At 43.6% G+C, this 15,936-nt stretch overlaps 1 protein-coding gene across 2 annotated transcripts in view; it reads right to left on the reverse strand.

Moving 5' to 3' along the window:
- STAG3 (STAG3 cohesin complex component) overlaps nucleotides 1-15,936 on the reverse strand; it is a 41,831-nt gene that overhangs the window by 9,703 nt on the left and 16,192 nt on the right. For both annotated transcript variants that reach the window (XM_019629879.1, XM_019629878.1), the window contains 24 exons: nucleotides 15,254-15,377; nucleotides 14,646-14,744; nucleotides 14,365-14,444; nucleotides 13,926-14,033; nucleotides 13,537-13,651; nucleotides 13,269-13,374; nucleotides 12,978-13,081; nucleotides 12,636-12,728; nucleotides 12,419-12,508; nucleotides 10,750-10,950; nucleotides 10,569-10,639; nucleotides 10,380-10,467; nucleotides 9,790-9,870; nucleotides 9,615-9,707; nucleotides 9,302-9,470; nucleotides 9,042-9,178; nucleotides 8,155-8,256; nucleotides 7,480-7,628; nucleotides 7,115-7,243; nucleotides 6,858-7,015; nucleotides 2,231-2,405; nucleotides 1,871-1,972; nucleotides 1,476-1,554; nucleotides 317-376 (listed from right to left, as the gene is read on the reverse strand). In XM_019629879.1, coding sequence (XP_019485424.1) covers nucleotides 317-376; nucleotides 1,476-1,554; nucleotides 1,871-1,972; nucleotides 2,231-2,405; nucleotides 6,858-7,015; nucleotides 7,115-7,243; nucleotides 7,480-7,628; nucleotides 8,155-8,256; nucleotides 9,042-9,178; nucleotides 9,302-9,470; nucleotides 9,615-9,707; nucleotides 9,790-9,870; nucleotides 10,380-10,467; nucleotides 10,569-10,639; nucleotides 10,750-10,950; nucleotides 12,419-12,508; nucleotides 12,636-12,728; nucleotides 12,978-13,081; nucleotides 13,269-13,374; nucleotides 13,537-13,651; nucleotides 13,926-14,033; nucleotides 14,365-14,444; nucleotides 14,646-14,744; nucleotides 15,254-15,377 — 2,713 coding nt within the window. The remainder of the gene's footprint in view (nucleotides 1-316; nucleotides 377-1,475; nucleotides 1,555-1,870; nucleotides 1,973-2,230; nucleotides 2,406-6,857; nucleotides 7,016-7,114; nucleotides 7,244-7,479; nucleotides 7,629-8,154; nucleotides 8,257-9,041; nucleotides 9,179-9,301; nucleotides 9,471-9,614; nucleotides 9,708-9,789; nucleotides 9,871-10,379; nucleotides 10,468-10,568; nucleotides 10,640-10,749; nucleotides 10,951-12,418; nucleotides 12,509-12,635; nucleotides 12,729-12,977; nucleotides 13,082-13,268; nucleotides 13,375-13,536; nucleotides 13,652-13,925; nucleotides 14,034-14,364; nucleotides 14,445-14,645; nucleotides 14,745-15,253; nucleotides 15,378-15,936) is intronic.

Consider the following 15,936-nt stretch of genomic DNA (forward strand, 5'->3'; position numbering starts at 1 on the left):
TTTTTTGGACAAGTCCTACATATAATTCTATAAGCCTTACTCTTAGTACATAGGGCTATACGTTAGAACCTAGGGCTATGCTCATTTTTTAGGCAAAGAGATGACTGCAAGGTCCTCCAGATGACTATTCTAATTTCCCTCCTGCCCTCTTCCCAGGGCTTCTCCTAAAGCTCTGGACACAGCTGAGCACACAGGCCATGGGCTGTGGCCTTTCTTTCCACCTATTTGACAGATACATGGGTTACCTGCCTGAATCTCCCAAGGACACACAACTCCTCTTCTCCTGCCTTCCACAGTCTGTTTGGGGGATGCTCACCTCAGTGCTCAGTTCTGCGGTATCTAAGAGGTCCAGCCCAGGCTCACTTGGAGAAGAGTGCTAGAGAAAATGGAGTCTGAAGTCAGAAAGGTCCTCCCCGACTCCCATCACATGGCAAACAGTCACAAAGTTCCCCTTCCAGTCTCACAGTAACAAGTGCGAGGCCTGCAGCAGGTCCCTGAAGCAGTCGGGAGGGCAGATTAGAAAAGGCAGGGTGGTCAGGAGGTTCAGGCCTAGACTTCTTAGAGTCATCAAAGAAGTGCCTCCTCTGACCTGCTGACTGAGCCCCTAAAATTCATGCAGGTTTGGGACCCGAGGATGGGATTTTTCCTGAGAGGACTTTAGGAAAGACTACAGTATTTTAATAGAGGCCTTGCTCTCTAGTGTCTAGTCTGAAGATGTCATTGTCTGGTTTTTCCTTCTGAGCACAAGACATTCATTCCCCTGCTTTATTCTGTCCTTTCTCCCTCCTCAAAGAGCAGAGAAGGGAGCAGAAGAATACCAGCAGCAGACACATAATCCTTTTCCGTTTATAAGGTGCCTTCACTTGGTATTTTGGGTATAAGCTCCATTTCAAAAATGAGGAGGTTGCGAGTGGTTCAGGAGTTAACCTGATAAAGAGGTGGAACTGAGGACTCTCAGGTCACCTCACTCAAATTCCACGCTCTTCCTACTAGACTGGCATTTCTTCCTGGGGAAGCAGTCAGGCTGGGGTAGAAAATGTAGTAAGTGGAGGAACAGGGACCGGGGCAGCCCTCTAGGAGACAGGAGGGAAGGCAGGGTCCCCATGTGCCTGTGTGTGCATGCGCATTATGAAGAGACTTACTGAATGGGCTACAAGGCTAGGCTAGATGACCCCCCAGATCTAGCTCTAGGACTCTTTTCAATTCTTATTTGGGGGTCGAGAGAGGTAATGCCACTCCAGTCCTTTTCGGTATTTTTAATTTCTTTACCCTATTTCTTTAATAAAAGGAAAGTTCTAGCAAAGTGCAAAGCAACTTACAAACCTCCCATCTCTACTCTGATTCTTTCAAAAAGTCCTAAGCAGCTTTCAGAGACAAAGGCATCATTAGGACTGATAGAGGAGAATCACTCTAGTTTCTTCTTCTCATGTCTGCCTCTAGTTCTAGATAGAGAAGGGAATGCTGGGCCCACTCACCTTGTCTGGATCTTGCCATTCTTCACCTGACTCATTCTGAATTTCTAACTCTTCTTCATCCTCTTCCATGAGGCTGAGTCTGATGGCAGTGGCAAAGAGTAGAGGTTTCCAAACTGCTCTTTAGAGACCCCTGACAGTTTCTCAGAGGCACTCCAGGAGAACAGGGGTGAGCAGCAAGCAAATAGAGCAGGGCTCTTGGTTTCCATTCCTGCTTTAATCAACAGTTCTACACATATCAGTTTTACATACTAGGGTTCCACATTATACTGGAAGGAAGTGTTCTGTGATTAAAACAAGTCCAAAAAGCACTGGCATAGAAGCATTGGATAAGGGGAGAATTCTCCTCACCGTGGGTGACAGATCTGAAGTAAAGATAGAAGATGAGAAAAGCTCACCGGGTCAGCCGGTTGTCCAGACCAGGACCTGAAGGATTGAGTGGAGTCTGGAAATGCTGTGGACTCAAGAATCTTGACTTCTGGGTGCCTGAAAGGGGCTGGCTGTTGGGAACGAGGTAGGATAAGTGACAGTAAATAAAATTAAAGGGTAAAAAGAGGGGAGAAGGTGGCCAGCATTTAAGGGAGAAAAGCTCCGAGTGTAGAAAAAGTAAAGCTAAAAAACTGGAAAAGTACTGGAGAAGAACCCAAGAATGTGGGAGTGCTGCAGGAGAGAACAACAGAACAGAAACAGTAAGATGGAGATGGCAAGACACCAAACTGGGAAAGCAGACCCTCAGACTCTCCCCGCTCGGCCCTCACCCTTGGGTAAACTCTGATTCTGAGCCGCCGCCTTCTTCCATCTCTTCCAACCCCCCCAGGGGCTGCCTACTCTTCACAGCTGTGGAGGTGAGGGTGGGTACGGGTGGGAGGCTGTTCAGCTGTAGGCTTTCCTCCTGGGATGAAGAGATGTCTTCTCTGTGCCGACTGGAGGAGCCTGCAAAGAAGCAGATGCACATGTTAACTGTAGACCATGTACCACCGCAGATGGTTTTAATTTTTCAAGACCTGCTCAGGATTTGGTTAGGGAAAGTTAAGAAGGGGATAAAAAACCTATAATGGCTGCATTATGTTATGCCTAAAAAATGAGCATAGCCCTAGGTTCTAACGTATAGCCCTATGTACTAAGAGTAAGGCTTATAGAATTATATGTAGGACTTGTCCAAAAAAAACTTACTACACAGCTTAGAAAACAAGATGGAAAGAGATATAAATATGCTTTCACACATAAACAGTAACATTTGGACATGAATGTCAGAGAGGGTTGGACTCCCCTAAGGTTGAGAAGTCTCAGTTAGTCAATGAAGACATTTGAGGTCCTAATCATTCAAGACTTCTGTAGTGAGAAAAATCATAAAATCACAATAGAGTTTTGGAACCTGAAGCTAGGATGGAAGTAGGAGTAGGGAGGAACAGAAAGATGGAAGACTGGATTTTCAAAAAGCTAGAAAAAAAATGAGATGACTGCAGTGTCAGCATAGTGCTGATATGAAGGGTAAGTGGAGGACCCGAAACTCAAAATGTTAAGAATTTCTCTCTTGCAGAGATCCGAGGAGGTAAAGGAGGAGAAAGAATCCAAACTGTCTCAGAAAACCCAGCTTGTAGTATTTTAAAACATGAGTCAAATTGATATTAATATTTGTCAACCGTAAATATTCACACCCCCATTACCCTTCCTCCCCATGGCAATGTTTATAAGCTGAAACCCAAAACCCAGAGAGTGAGCTGCTACTGGTTTAAGAGGAGGGCTACAGACAACAGGAAAGGCCCACACCCTTCAGCTTGTATGTAACCCCAGAGAGGAAATCTTGGCTCCCAGGCAGGTCCTTCTCATCTCCCAGCCTACTAACTGTGTAATGCCCAAGAGCTCAGTCCCTGGGCCTCTCCTCTGCTCCACCCTCACTGGCTTCCTCACCATTTGTGTTCATACCTTTAAATGCCAACTTCTAAGTTTATCTGAAGCCTCTGCCTCTACCCTGAACTTCAGATTCCTATCCCCAGCTGTCTGTCCAACATCTCTTCCTGTAATAACACGGCTAATACCATCGCCCTAATCTCACTGACATCCTTCCCCATCTCGGTTGCTATCGATGCCATCCTTGCAATTGTTAGGCCAAAATTCTTAGTCATCTTCAATTCCTCTGTCTGACATCACACATCTAGTTTGTCAGAAAGTCCTATTAGTGATATCTTTCTGGAAATCTATCCAGGAACTGGCCACTTCTCACCACTTCTGTCGTTACCCCCAGTCTATGTCCTGTCTCTCTTGTCTGGATGCCTACCACAGCCTCCTCACTGGCTTCTTTGCTTCTACCCATCTCCCTCTAGTCAACTCTCAACACAGTAGCCAGAAAGGATGCTTTCAAAAGGAGAGTCAGAGGGGGCCGACCAAGTGGCTTGTTGGTTAAGAGTTCGCTTGGGAGCGCGAGCTCTGAGCAGCAGGGATGCTGGTTCAGATCCCACATGGGCCAGTGACGCTGTGCTCTCTACAGCTAAGATGGTGAACAACAGCTCAACCTGGAGCTGGGCTGCAATGAGTCACCGGCGATGGCGAATGCCGCACACAGTAGGGCTGTAGTGGGCCGCCGTGAGCAGCCGTCCAATGGCTGGTGAGTGACTGCCTCACCCGGGAATAGCGCAATGATAATACCAACATGGGTGAAGCGACGTCCTCCACAACTAGACTGAAGAACAAAAAAGGACAGCAACTTGTCTGTTCGCCTTCCCCAATGCTGTTCCTTCCCCAATTCCCCAAAATCTTTTAAAAAATAAATAAAAATAAATAAAAGGAGAGGCAGATTTCGTCACTCCTCAGCTCAAATCCTCCAATGTTTTCCCATTTCATTCCAAGTAAAGTCCAGTCTTTACTCTGCCTCATATGTTCTGGATTCCTATGACCTCTTTGGTCTTATAGCCTATGCTCTCTCCATTCGACTATATTGGTCTTCTCCACTGTTTCTTGAACATACCAGGCATATCTCCCATCACGACCTTTGGACTAGTTGCCCCTTCTGATATGCTATTTTTTTTCTTTTTTTTTCTTTTTTTAAAGATTTGAGAGGGCAGCATCACTGGCTCTCATATGGGGTCCGAGCCAGGGCCCTGCTGCTCAGAGCTGGTGTCCCAAGCCAACTCTTAACCAACGTGCCACTCAGCCAGCCCTGATACACTATTCTGATATACACCAGGCACCCTCCCTCACTTCCTTTAGGTTTTTGCCCAACATTCACACTCTCTGTGAGGCTTTCCCCTGATCACTGTTTATAAGACTGCAATCCCTACCTCACCAGTATTTTCTCATCTTCTTCCTGGCTTTTCCCCACAGCACATTTCACTACCTGACACTTTAAAGTGTCTTTTTTGTTCACTACTGTATTCCCAGAACATGGTGCTCAATAAATAACTGTTGAATAAACAATGGAACCAACCTTTTCAGTTTCATCCTGCCTTTATAAATCCTGTTTTAGGCAAATCAGTCAATACATCCATGTGCTCTGGCTAACACATACTTTCCTATGTTTTGCTTATGCTATTCTGCTAGCCTGTAATATTCATTCTTCCTTTGTTCAGCTTATATAAATCTTGCCCATTTTTCAAGCTCCAGCTTAAATTCCATATTCTTGGGGAAGCCTTCATAGATCAACTAAACTTAAAGTTCCTTCTTTAACTGATAACTTTAAACTGATAACTTCCTTCTCTGTATTCTTTAGCATTCATCTGTCAATTCTCAAACCCTCAAGAAGTTATCATTCAAAAAAAAAAAGAAGTTATAATTTACTGGTGACTTCATAATTCAGATTTTTCTATAAATATTTTTTTCTTTTTCCTATTAGATGGTAACCTGCTTGAGGATCCTTCATGGTTTCTAAAACACTTAACATGGTATCTTGCACATAGTAGGTCTGTACCAAATATTTACTAGCTAACTGATTAAAGCAAAGTTTCCTGGGGGTGTAAGAGATAATTTTAGGTGGTCTATAGAAGACATCGAAAAGAAGTCACACTCTACCTCACACCATATACACAAATAACTCAAAAATGGATCACAGACCTAATTGTAAGAGCTAAAACTAGAAAACTCTTAGAAGAAAATATAGGTGTAAATTTTTGTGACCTTGGATTAGGCAATGATTTCTGAAGATAAGACACCAAAAGCACAAACAACAAAAGAAAAACTAGATAAGCTGGATTTCATAAAAATTAATAACTTTTGTGTTTCAAAGGACACCATCAGGAAAATGAAAAGACAATCCATGGAATGGGAGAAACTTTTTATATATCATATATCATATATCTGATAAGGGACTTGTATCTAGAATATATGAAGATCTCTTACAACTCAACAATAAAAAAACAAATAACCCAATTTTAAAATGAGCAAAGGATTTGAATAGACGTTTCTCTAAAAAAGACATACGAATAGCCAATAAGCCCATGAAAGCGGCTCAACATCATTAGTTATTAGGGAAATGCAAATTTAAACCACAATGAGATACCACTTCACAGCAACTGGGATATGGATAAAATACAGACAGACAATAACAAAAATTGGCAAGCACATAGAGAAACTGGGGTCCTTATACACTGCTATTGGGATTATAAAATGATGTAAGCACTTTGGAAAAGTTTGGTAATTTCTCAAAAAGTTAAACACGTAGTTACCATATGATATACACTCCTAAGTATATATCAAGAGAATTGAAAACATATGTCCATGCAAAACCTTGTACATGAATGTCCATAGCAACATTATGCACGACAGTCAAAATGTGGAAACAGCCCAAATATCAATGAACTGATGAATGGATAAATAAAATGTGTCCTATCCATACTACAGAATATTATTTAATCATAAAAAGATGAGGTACTGATATATGCTAAAGCATGGATGAACCTTGAAAACATTATGCTAAGTGAAAGAAGTCAGACACACAAGGACACAGATTGTATGATTCCATTTTTATGAAACGTTTAAAGTAGGCAAATTGAGAGATAGGAAGTAGATTAATGGTCCCGCCAAGGGTTGGGGGTGTGGGGAGAATGGGGAATGACTAATATCTTTAAATGTACACTAGAGAAAACATACTAACACATCAAACTTGTGATTTCTACAATATTATCACTTAAGATTAGACTATATAAAATAGAAAAATCAGTTTAAAGAAAAAACCTTAGGTAATTTTTAAGACAGGTAGTGACCTGAAGGTAAAAAGCTATGAAGTAATAATAGTAGATGCTCAAGGTAATATTTTTATTTAACCAAAAGCAAAAGTTTGAAGGAGGCAAAAGACCATATACTACTGCTCTATTACTTATCTAAGTAATAAGGGAAGTAGTTCTGGGGACCCTGATATTTGTGTACACACAGCATACATACACAGCACTTTACCTTCAATGCGCCTCTTCTTGGAGTGGGGGTAGCCCTGAGGGCTGGCCTCTGCTGTGTTCTCTACAGGGCTGAGGGAGTGGCAATAGGTGGTGACTGGACCCCAGGGATAGCCAGGTGCCTGGGAGACAGGCTGCAGGCACCTTTCCAGATAGGACAATCTAATGGAAGAGTGGAATGAAGAGGCTGACGTGATCAGTGGGCCCTCACTATGCCCTTCTTCCCTAATCTACTTCTTTATCCACCTGCCCACAACTTACAGTAGCTGCTTATCCTGATGGAAGAGTCGGGGGGAAAACTCTGAAAGGAGCTCCAGGAATGCCAGGTTGGGGGGTTGCCCGGAGGAGCCAGCTGGAGGAAGCTCAGACAAGGAGAACTTGATGCCTTCCCTTGGTTGAGCAGAATTATTTTAGGAAGATAGTTCCTTCCCGCTTCAGTCCCAGGGCTGTCCAAGTGAACCCTCCCTGTTCCCAGCTTGTCTCCCAGAGAGCTACCCACCTGCTAACCTGACTGCTACTTCTCAACATGCTATCATCCCTCCAAGACCTTACTCCCAGCTCTGTATGCAGCCTTTGGCTTAGCCAAAAAATTCAAGTACAATGACTTCCAACCAATACTGCCTTACTTATGTAGCATGACCACAAGGTCACGGTTCTGTAGCTGCTGGGGTCCAAAGCTCAAGGCAAACCTCCGGGCCAGGTCTCTAATCTCATTGAAAGCTGGAAGCTCATTCAGGCTCTGGGGCCCCTGTTCCTGCAGCAGTTCTGTGTACACCTGTGTCCAGGAGACATAGTATATTTGGGAGAGGGAGAAATGAGGTGGAAACAGAGAAAGAAGTAGAGCATTCCCTTCTCTGCCTAGAAATTCTAAAGGGTTTGGGATTGCCATCTGCTACTTTTACTCTTTCTTTCCTCCCAGGGCACTTCCTCTACCCCTTACAGCAGAGACAGCCTTCACCTCTGCTCCGTAATCAGAAATAAAAATGTCTATAGTAACCAAAGGAGACTGAGAGAGAACAGGTTAGAAAAAAATTAAGAATTCCCTATCACTTTACTGTCAGTGCTTGTAAGTTGAATTTCTATCAAGGTGGGGTAGAAACTACCCAGTCAAGTTAAAAAATACTTTCTATGGGTCTACTAGCTATGAAGGAGACTGCCATGTAAAGTCACAGTCAAAATAAATTATAAAGTTCCTGCTCTTAAGGATCTCATATCCTAAATGGTCAGGGGTTAACAGAGAATCTATAAACTACAGGGAGAGCATGTCTTAGGTTTGTGGCACTCTTGGCAGAAGGGAGTACCTGTTTGAGGCTCAGTAGCAGGACTTGGGAACAATGACTTCGGTCAATCTGCTTTGCTCTAGTTAATGTTTCCTTGATAATGTCACCATAGTCACTGTAAAACTGAGTTAGAAGAAATGGAGAAGTTAGTGTCTGATCACAAGAAAAGACTGTTTCTGTTTTGCTTCTTTTTACACATTCCTAATTATGTCTCCTTCCAAAAGTGACTTAGGTAGGGAAACATGAATCTAAGTATAAAACAACCCAGACTAGACCTCATCTCTAGCCAATAGGTGTGAAGCCCAAAATAAATCAGAGTTCAGCCAAATAAATAAGGGAAGGAACTCTGCCCTGAATCCATTTCTTGGAGATTAGTAAGCCTGCCAGTGCCCACTCTCACCCAGCATTGAAGCCTTCACTACTTGTCTCGCCCCACTAGAACAGAAGCTCCATGAAGCAGGAACTTTTGTCTATTTTGTTCACTGCTGTCCTTAGTGCTTGGAATGGTGTTGGCACATAGTAGGTGCTCACCAAACAGAAATCAATACAATGGAGGGTTGAAAAAACCAAGGTACACATCTAGGTATCTTGTGAAAATTGACCCCTCTTCCATTCTTTTTTTCCTTCTTACATTACCCCATTCCATAGACTGGGTTCACAGAAAAAAAAATTGTTCTGGACAGGAAGAATAAGATATTTCCCCTCCAATGAATTTTTTCCTCCTAACGCTTTTTTTCTCCATAATTATTCACTACTGAATCTCTTTTCTTTGTTCCTTTACTCTAAACTTGTGTTGCCCTTTCCCTCCTATTTCTCCTTTAAGCCTTGATACCATCATCTCGCCCCGCCCCCCCTCCTTTCTGTAGTACTACAATGTCTGCAGTCCTAAACTAGGTGGCTCACTGTACCTTATTATAGTGTTTGAAAACATCTGAGGCTGCCTCCATCTCCAGCACCCCGTAAAGCACCAGCTTGCAGAACCCGGCCAGGAGGCGGCGCCGCTGGTGCAGCCGCTCTATCTGTAAATGGTCCTCCTGGGAATGACCTGGCTCATATCAAATGCAGGATGAAAATATCAGAATCACAGATTTAGGCCCCCTGCCCTAAGTGCCTAAGGCAGGCCAAAGCCCCAGACCCTTCCTGAGCCCCTGGCATAGAGTCCTTGTACCCCTGCCCAGTTCTTCAGGCTGCGTGAAGACATGGTCCATGAGGAAGCTGGCTAGCTCAGACTGGAGAGAGGCTTCAGGAAGAAAGACAAGAGGCCTAAGGAAATCGTGGCCCCCTACAATCATCTGAGGGCTGAAGATAAGAAGTAGATCACTTAATAAGGTGAAAGCCTGTTGGGGGAAGAAAAAGAATGCTTAAAAGGACAGAACATTGACCAACATAGAAATTACACAGCTAATTTCTCCTTAGAATGGGGATTCCTCAGACCATGGGGAAAGACTTATCTCCTTGGTCCCACTTGAGTAAATGCTCACCTGCTCCTGGATCTCAGGAACCACATCTGAGAGGCAGCTCTGGCAGAGTTCACAGAAGGCCACCATTCTGCCCCTCAAACTCAACAGCTGCATCTGTGGAGACAGTGGTTTCAGGGGGAGGAATGAAGCCACAAGCTCCTTCATTCCCATTCCCCCTTCTCAGACCCATATTCACCTGGGAAGCACCTGGTCCAGAAAGGTGGGTTAGTGTCCAGAGAATGGAAAAATAGACAACAGTCAAGGCTGGCACAATCACCTGTAACAACCAAATGTTACAAAAATGAGGGATGTGTCAGGAGAGTAAGGGGCAGATAGGGAGGGAGAGGAAGAGAGAGAGAGGGACAGACAGGCAGGCAGGCACACACAAAGTAGTGAAGAGAGACAAAAGCAGTGAAGAAGAGAGAAAATGAGATTAGGGGAGCTCCAATTCTTTTTCTGGTGAAAAAGAGGTGATTCCAGACAATCTTCACAGGATTTTATCCTAGGTAAAAACATCACCTCTCCTGAATTTATCTTAAGTCTCCCAGAATCCCTCAGTATTATCCTTGACTCTCAGGAAACCAGAGAGTATGACTGTTTTCAGGCAATGGGAAAGTACAGTTCACCTTCCAAGAGTGGAATGGAGGGATGACACACACGTGATCTTCCTCCCTTGTGTCTACCCCACATCCCTGGGACTGGAGTTGCCTGGATTCCATGGCCACCTAGGACACAGGGCCCTTAAAAATGCCTCTCTGCCTCCACATCTCCAACTTGTCCGCTTGCCTGGTGAGGAACCTCTCCTGTGTCCACAGCCTTCCGGAGGAGTCGGTAGCATGGCTCAGAGAGTTCCCAGCGTGTTAGGTCATGAGCACTTGAGGGGGGAGGAAGGAGAGGGAAATGTTACACTGGAAAAGAATCAACTCCACAGATACCAGCAGAAATCAAAGAGAAAGTAGGAGGTGAGCTGCTCACTTGTAGAAGGCAGATAGGCGCTTCAGAGTGGCTGCCAGACTATACACCTCATCCTCATCTAGGAAGGACGACTGAAGAAGAAGGTCCACAATGAGATTTTCCCAAGAACCCCCAGATCCATGGTCTGTGGCCCTTTCCCACCTGAGTTTGGGGTGTCCTGTCATTCAGTCCCAGTTCCTACCTGCAGCAGCTCTTCAAGTTCCTGCTGGAAGCGGTCAGTCAGCAGATCCAGCAGTTGGCTGCGGGCAAAGTCCACCCGGCTGAAGAATGTGAACTCAGGATTACAGAGCGTGTAGAGGGCATGAGCTCCAGCCTTGAGCACTGCTGGATCTGCATGCTTCACCACTACCTCCTGGAGCTGCTGCAAGAACAGCTCCAGGTGCTGAGAGAAAGAAGGTAAAAGAAGCAAGTGTTGGGGAAGTGAGGAAGACAATTCTTCTGGAGGAGAGTACAGCTGAGGGAGATAAGAAATTGGGTGGATCCCAGACAAGAAAAAGCTAAAGGAGTTCATCACCAGCAAACCAGTACTATAAGAAATGTTAAAGGGACTTCTCTAAGAAGAAAAAAATGATCAAAAATATGAATAATTAAATGGCAATAACTACATATCTATCAACAATTACTTTAAATGTAAATGGGTTAAATGAAAATGAAAAGACATACAGTAGCTGAATGGATAAGAAAATAAGACCCTTACAAGATCCTTAAAAGAGACTCACTTCAGATCAAAAGACACACAGAGACGAAAATAGAGGGATGGAAAAAGATATTTCATGAAAATGGAAACAACAAAAAGCTGGAATAGCAATAATTATACCAGACAAAATAGATTTTAAAACAAAGATAACAACAAGAGACAAAGGACCCAGAAATACTCCATTTCTGGGTATTTATCCGAAAAAACCCAAAACACTAATTCAAAAAGATATATACAGTAATACCTTGGTTTGCATAATTCGTTCCAGAAACAAACTACTCGTATTGCAAGACATCGCTCATTTATCACATTAAAATGTATTAGAAATGTTTGCTCATCTTGCAGAACACTCATAAACTCATAAAGTTATTAGCAATCCAAGGTTTTACTGTAAATCCATATCTCCACTGCAGCATTACAACAGCCAATATATAGAAGCAACCTAAGTGTCCATCACCAGATGAATGGAAAAAGAAGTGGTATCTATATACAATGGAATATTATTCAGCCATAAAAAAGAATGAAGTCTTGGCACTTGTGACAACATGGATGGAACTAGAGGGTATTATGTTATGTGAAATAAGTCAAAGAAAGACAAATACTATATGATTTCACTAATAATGTGGAAACTAAAAAACAAAATAAATGAACAAACAAAACAGAAACTAACTCATAGATACAAGGAACATTTTGATAGTTGCTAGATGGGAGGTGGGTTAGGGAATTGGGTGAAAAAGGTGAAGGGATTAAGAAGTCTAAATTGGTAGTTACAAAACAGTCATGGGGATGTAAAGTACAGCATAAGGAACACAGGCAATAATATTGTAATAACTATGTATGGTGTCAGATGGGTACTAGACTTATTGGGATGATTACTTCATAAGTTATATAAATTTTCTAATCACTATGTTGTACGGCTAAAACTAGTACAATGTTGTATGTCAATTATAATTAAAAAATAAAAAATTATTAAAAAAAAAGAAAAAATAGGGTTGAAAGCATTAAACTTCAAGGGTAAGATACCAAGAAAGAAAAGACTTACTGGTTTTTCTGAAACCCAGGTTCTTGAGAAGAACCAAATACTGGCAGTAGAACCTTTGGCCCTAGCAGGGAAGCAGCAAGGTAGAGGAAATATATCTTCCTCCCTCCTTACCTTTTCCAAGCGCCTGGTGCAGTAGATGTTAAGGTCAAAGTAGTTGAGAAGCTGGAGCAGGGGAGCAACCTTCTCTGCATCAGCTGAGAACTGTGGTGATTGAGAGGAAGACTGACTTATTAGTTAACATGTTGCTAATTCCTACTTCTATTCCTCATTGGAGACCATTTTCTTTCACCCTCTCACTCCCAGAAGCTGAACAGTGGGGCAGCTTTACCTTGGCCAGGAGCTGTGGTAGCAGGGGGATGAGGTGCTCTGTCAGCTTCACCTTGTCATCTGCTTGGATCTTACGTTCTTTAGCGGTTAAACCCTGGAATTAGAGTCATTTGAAGTGTGGAGAAACACTGGGCCCAGAGGGCGTGTGTGTGTATCCTTCCTCCCCACAATCTTATCTGCTCAGGAAGGAAAAAAGAATTCAGGAGCCCCCTTCAGATTTCTTTTTTTCTTGAGATGGAATTCTTTGCAGCGCAGAGGAAGGGGCCCCCTAACCCAAGAGGATGGATAATACCTGTCTGGATTTAATATTGCCAATCAATCCAACACACCCCTCATGCCATACCTTCCTCCCAGTGACCCGCCCCACAGGGGGGTGGCCCTCTGAAGCTTGCCGGACACTGGACACAAGGATTTCTATCAGTGTGCTCTCCTGCACATCTCCCAGGTCTGGGTTGGCAGGAGAATGAAAACACAGAATCACAGATTAGCCACCCTCCAGCTCCAAGTCCTCCCTCATCCTTGCCTCCCCACTGCCCATTACACCTCTTTCTTTTACAAGATAGGAAAGGAATCTCTCCTGGTTTCCTAGTAGGAGGTGAAAGGTCCCCTCCTCTGGCTACCATGTGACACGCACTCTGGTCCTTTTCCAGCAGCAAGCTTGTCAGACTCTCCCAGTCCTTCAGCTGAGACCCTGCACAGTCCCACAGGCTGTCTATTAAGTAAGCAGCATGGTCATGGAGCTGTGGAAGGAGGTACACGTTAAGTTACTGAAGTCACATTAAAAGGCTCTAGAAAGTGGCTAGCGATAAAACATGTCTCTTCTTCCTGTAGTGCCAGCTCCCATCTTTCTCTTCCTGCAGGTTTTACGCACAACAGTCTAATAGCTCCTTCTTATACGTCACCTCACTCTCCACAAAAAAGGACAGCAGAAGGTGAATGAAAGTCCTCTGGGCACGTGGACTTCGGTGTTGCTCTCTCCCACCCAGCGTTCTTGCCTCACACTCAGGGTAGAAGAGCCTGGTAGAATGGACATGAGGAAAGGGCACAGGAGAAAATAAGGAATGGCATCATCACCATAGAGGGAAGAAAGAATCTAAGAAGAGTTATAAAGGAACAAGAGGTACAGAGCTCAAGAAAGCCCTAAAGAGATGAGAGGGGAAAGGAGACCCTAAGAGAGACTTTAATAGGTTTTAATAGGTGTGGGGAGTTCTTGGAAAAAGCAGCAGCAGATGAGGAAGAGAAAACAACAGAGGGTGCTGTTAAAGGAACAAATGAAAGGAGCCCCACTCACTTCCAGTACAGAAATTCCCCTGCAGCAGAGGCCAGGGCTCGGTTAGAGGCATACACAACAGGGTAGATACTCTCACAGTCTGCATCTGTCAGCACCCCTTCCATGTTCCTGCCAAGAGAAAAAGAGAAAGAGCAGGTAGATATGAGTGTAGTCTTCTAGCACTACTAAGGCTAGAAACAAAAAGAGGCAAAAACAACAAGGATTAACTCACAAATAACTTTTAAATGAACAGTGGAAGACAGAGGAGATGGAGGGTTAGAGAAGATGGGAAATTTCCCCCTGGAGGTCTTGCAACTCACGAATGACCTCTGTTTTTCAACCGGTACATAAGGAAGAGTCAGCTTATGCTAGGTGGAGGGATAGGACTCTTGGAAGGGTTTGTCTAATACTGGAAAGTTAAAAGTCTGAGATACTTGCACCCCCACTTCCCAGGACTCACTTAAGGATAAGTGTTAGCAACCTGACGGCCTCCACTGCCACATCGTACTCCCGGTCCATGACCATGGAAACCATCCGGTCCTGCAGAAAGGAGAACATTTATCAAAACCTCATTGTATCTATGCCCAAAATTATGTTCTCCTAGAATCTACAAGACTCCTAAAGAGAGGGTGTAGAAGCAGATGCTGGGATAGCTACAGATATATAAGAGCAATAGAAATGCAAAGGTGGGGAAAGAGGAGCCACAAGCAAGAATCAAGAGCAGGACAGTCCCAATTTTACCTTAAAGCGGTTGGTAAAGAGCTCCAGGCGTGCAGTCAAGTCCCGGTTGCTGTACAGCCCTTTGAGAGCCTTCAGGCACTTCAGACGGACTTCTCGATGCTGTTGAGGAAAATGAAAGTGTAACTACTTCTCTGCTCACCCTCACTAGGTCTCCATATTGCCCTCTCAGATGACTCTTTCTGGGCCTAGGTGTCCCCTTATACTGAGGATTCTGAGACACCGCAGAGACAATGAAGAGCTGTCTTCTTACTTAAAAAAAAAAAAGGATCACAGCAGAATTTAGCAATCATGAGGAAAAGAATCCTCTGGTTACCACCCTAGCACCTGTATTACCAACCCATCAATAACAGCCTGGCTTCTTTATTGGGAAAGTCTTCCTCCTCTCTACTCTGGTTTAGCGATGTTTTATTTCCTGGACAGGTCTTTCTCTCTTTCACCTTATCCTACGCTCCTCAATACTAGGGAAGTTTTGAGGTTCAGTGTCTTCATGGGTTGATCACGGATCACTAGTAAAACACCTAAATGGCAGAACCAGGAAAAGCTGAAGTGTCCTAGGGCAGGGAAGAGGATGAGGGGAATAGCGGAAAAGAGACTGACTCAACTCTCACCTTATCGTGCAGGGTCCAGCCAATATATTTTAAATAGCTGTCAGTCAGGAAAGAGGTACTATAGCTTTGCATCCAAGACCCAATCTCCTCGATGCAGATAGCACGGATCTCAGGAAGGACATCCCTAGGCACAGAGAGATAAATTGACCTTTATCACCTTTTCTCCAAACTCACTTTCCATCTTACCAGATAATCTCCTTGTCATAGAAGAATTTATTTTCTTGACTAAACACCATGTACCATGCATTTCATTTCCTCTTCCTGATGTAAATACAGTATATAAAAAAGTAAACATTTCTGTAACCAGCTCATAAAATAGTTGAACTTATCCTCCATGCCCCTTTTAAAAACTGATTTTGGAAGTTAATTTAACTGTTGGCCAAACAGTGTGTGTGTTTTAATTCCACTTCAAGAAAAGATTAAATCAGCTGAAGGGTTATGAAAAGGCAAAAGATAAAATCTAGATAAAAATGAGAAACAAATACAGCTACTTTCTAAAATTTAATTCTACCCGTTCTTTAAACAGTATAAAACTCCCTGCCTTGGGCCGGCTGAGTGGCACGTTGCTTAAGAGCTGGCTTGGGACACCAGAGGGCCCGGTTCGGATCCCACATATGAGGGCCAGTGACACTGCCCTCCACAGCTAAGATGCTGAACAACAGCTCAACCTGGAGCTGGGCTGC

Source organism: Hipposideros armiger, unplaced genomic scaffold, assembly GCF_001890085.2.
Source record: "Hipposideros armiger isolate ML-2016 unplaced genomic scaffold, ASM189008v1 scaffold_875, whole genome shotgun sequence".
Lineage (NCBI taxonomy): Eukaryota > Metazoa > Chordata > Mammalia > Chiroptera > Hipposideridae > Hipposideros > Hipposideros armiger.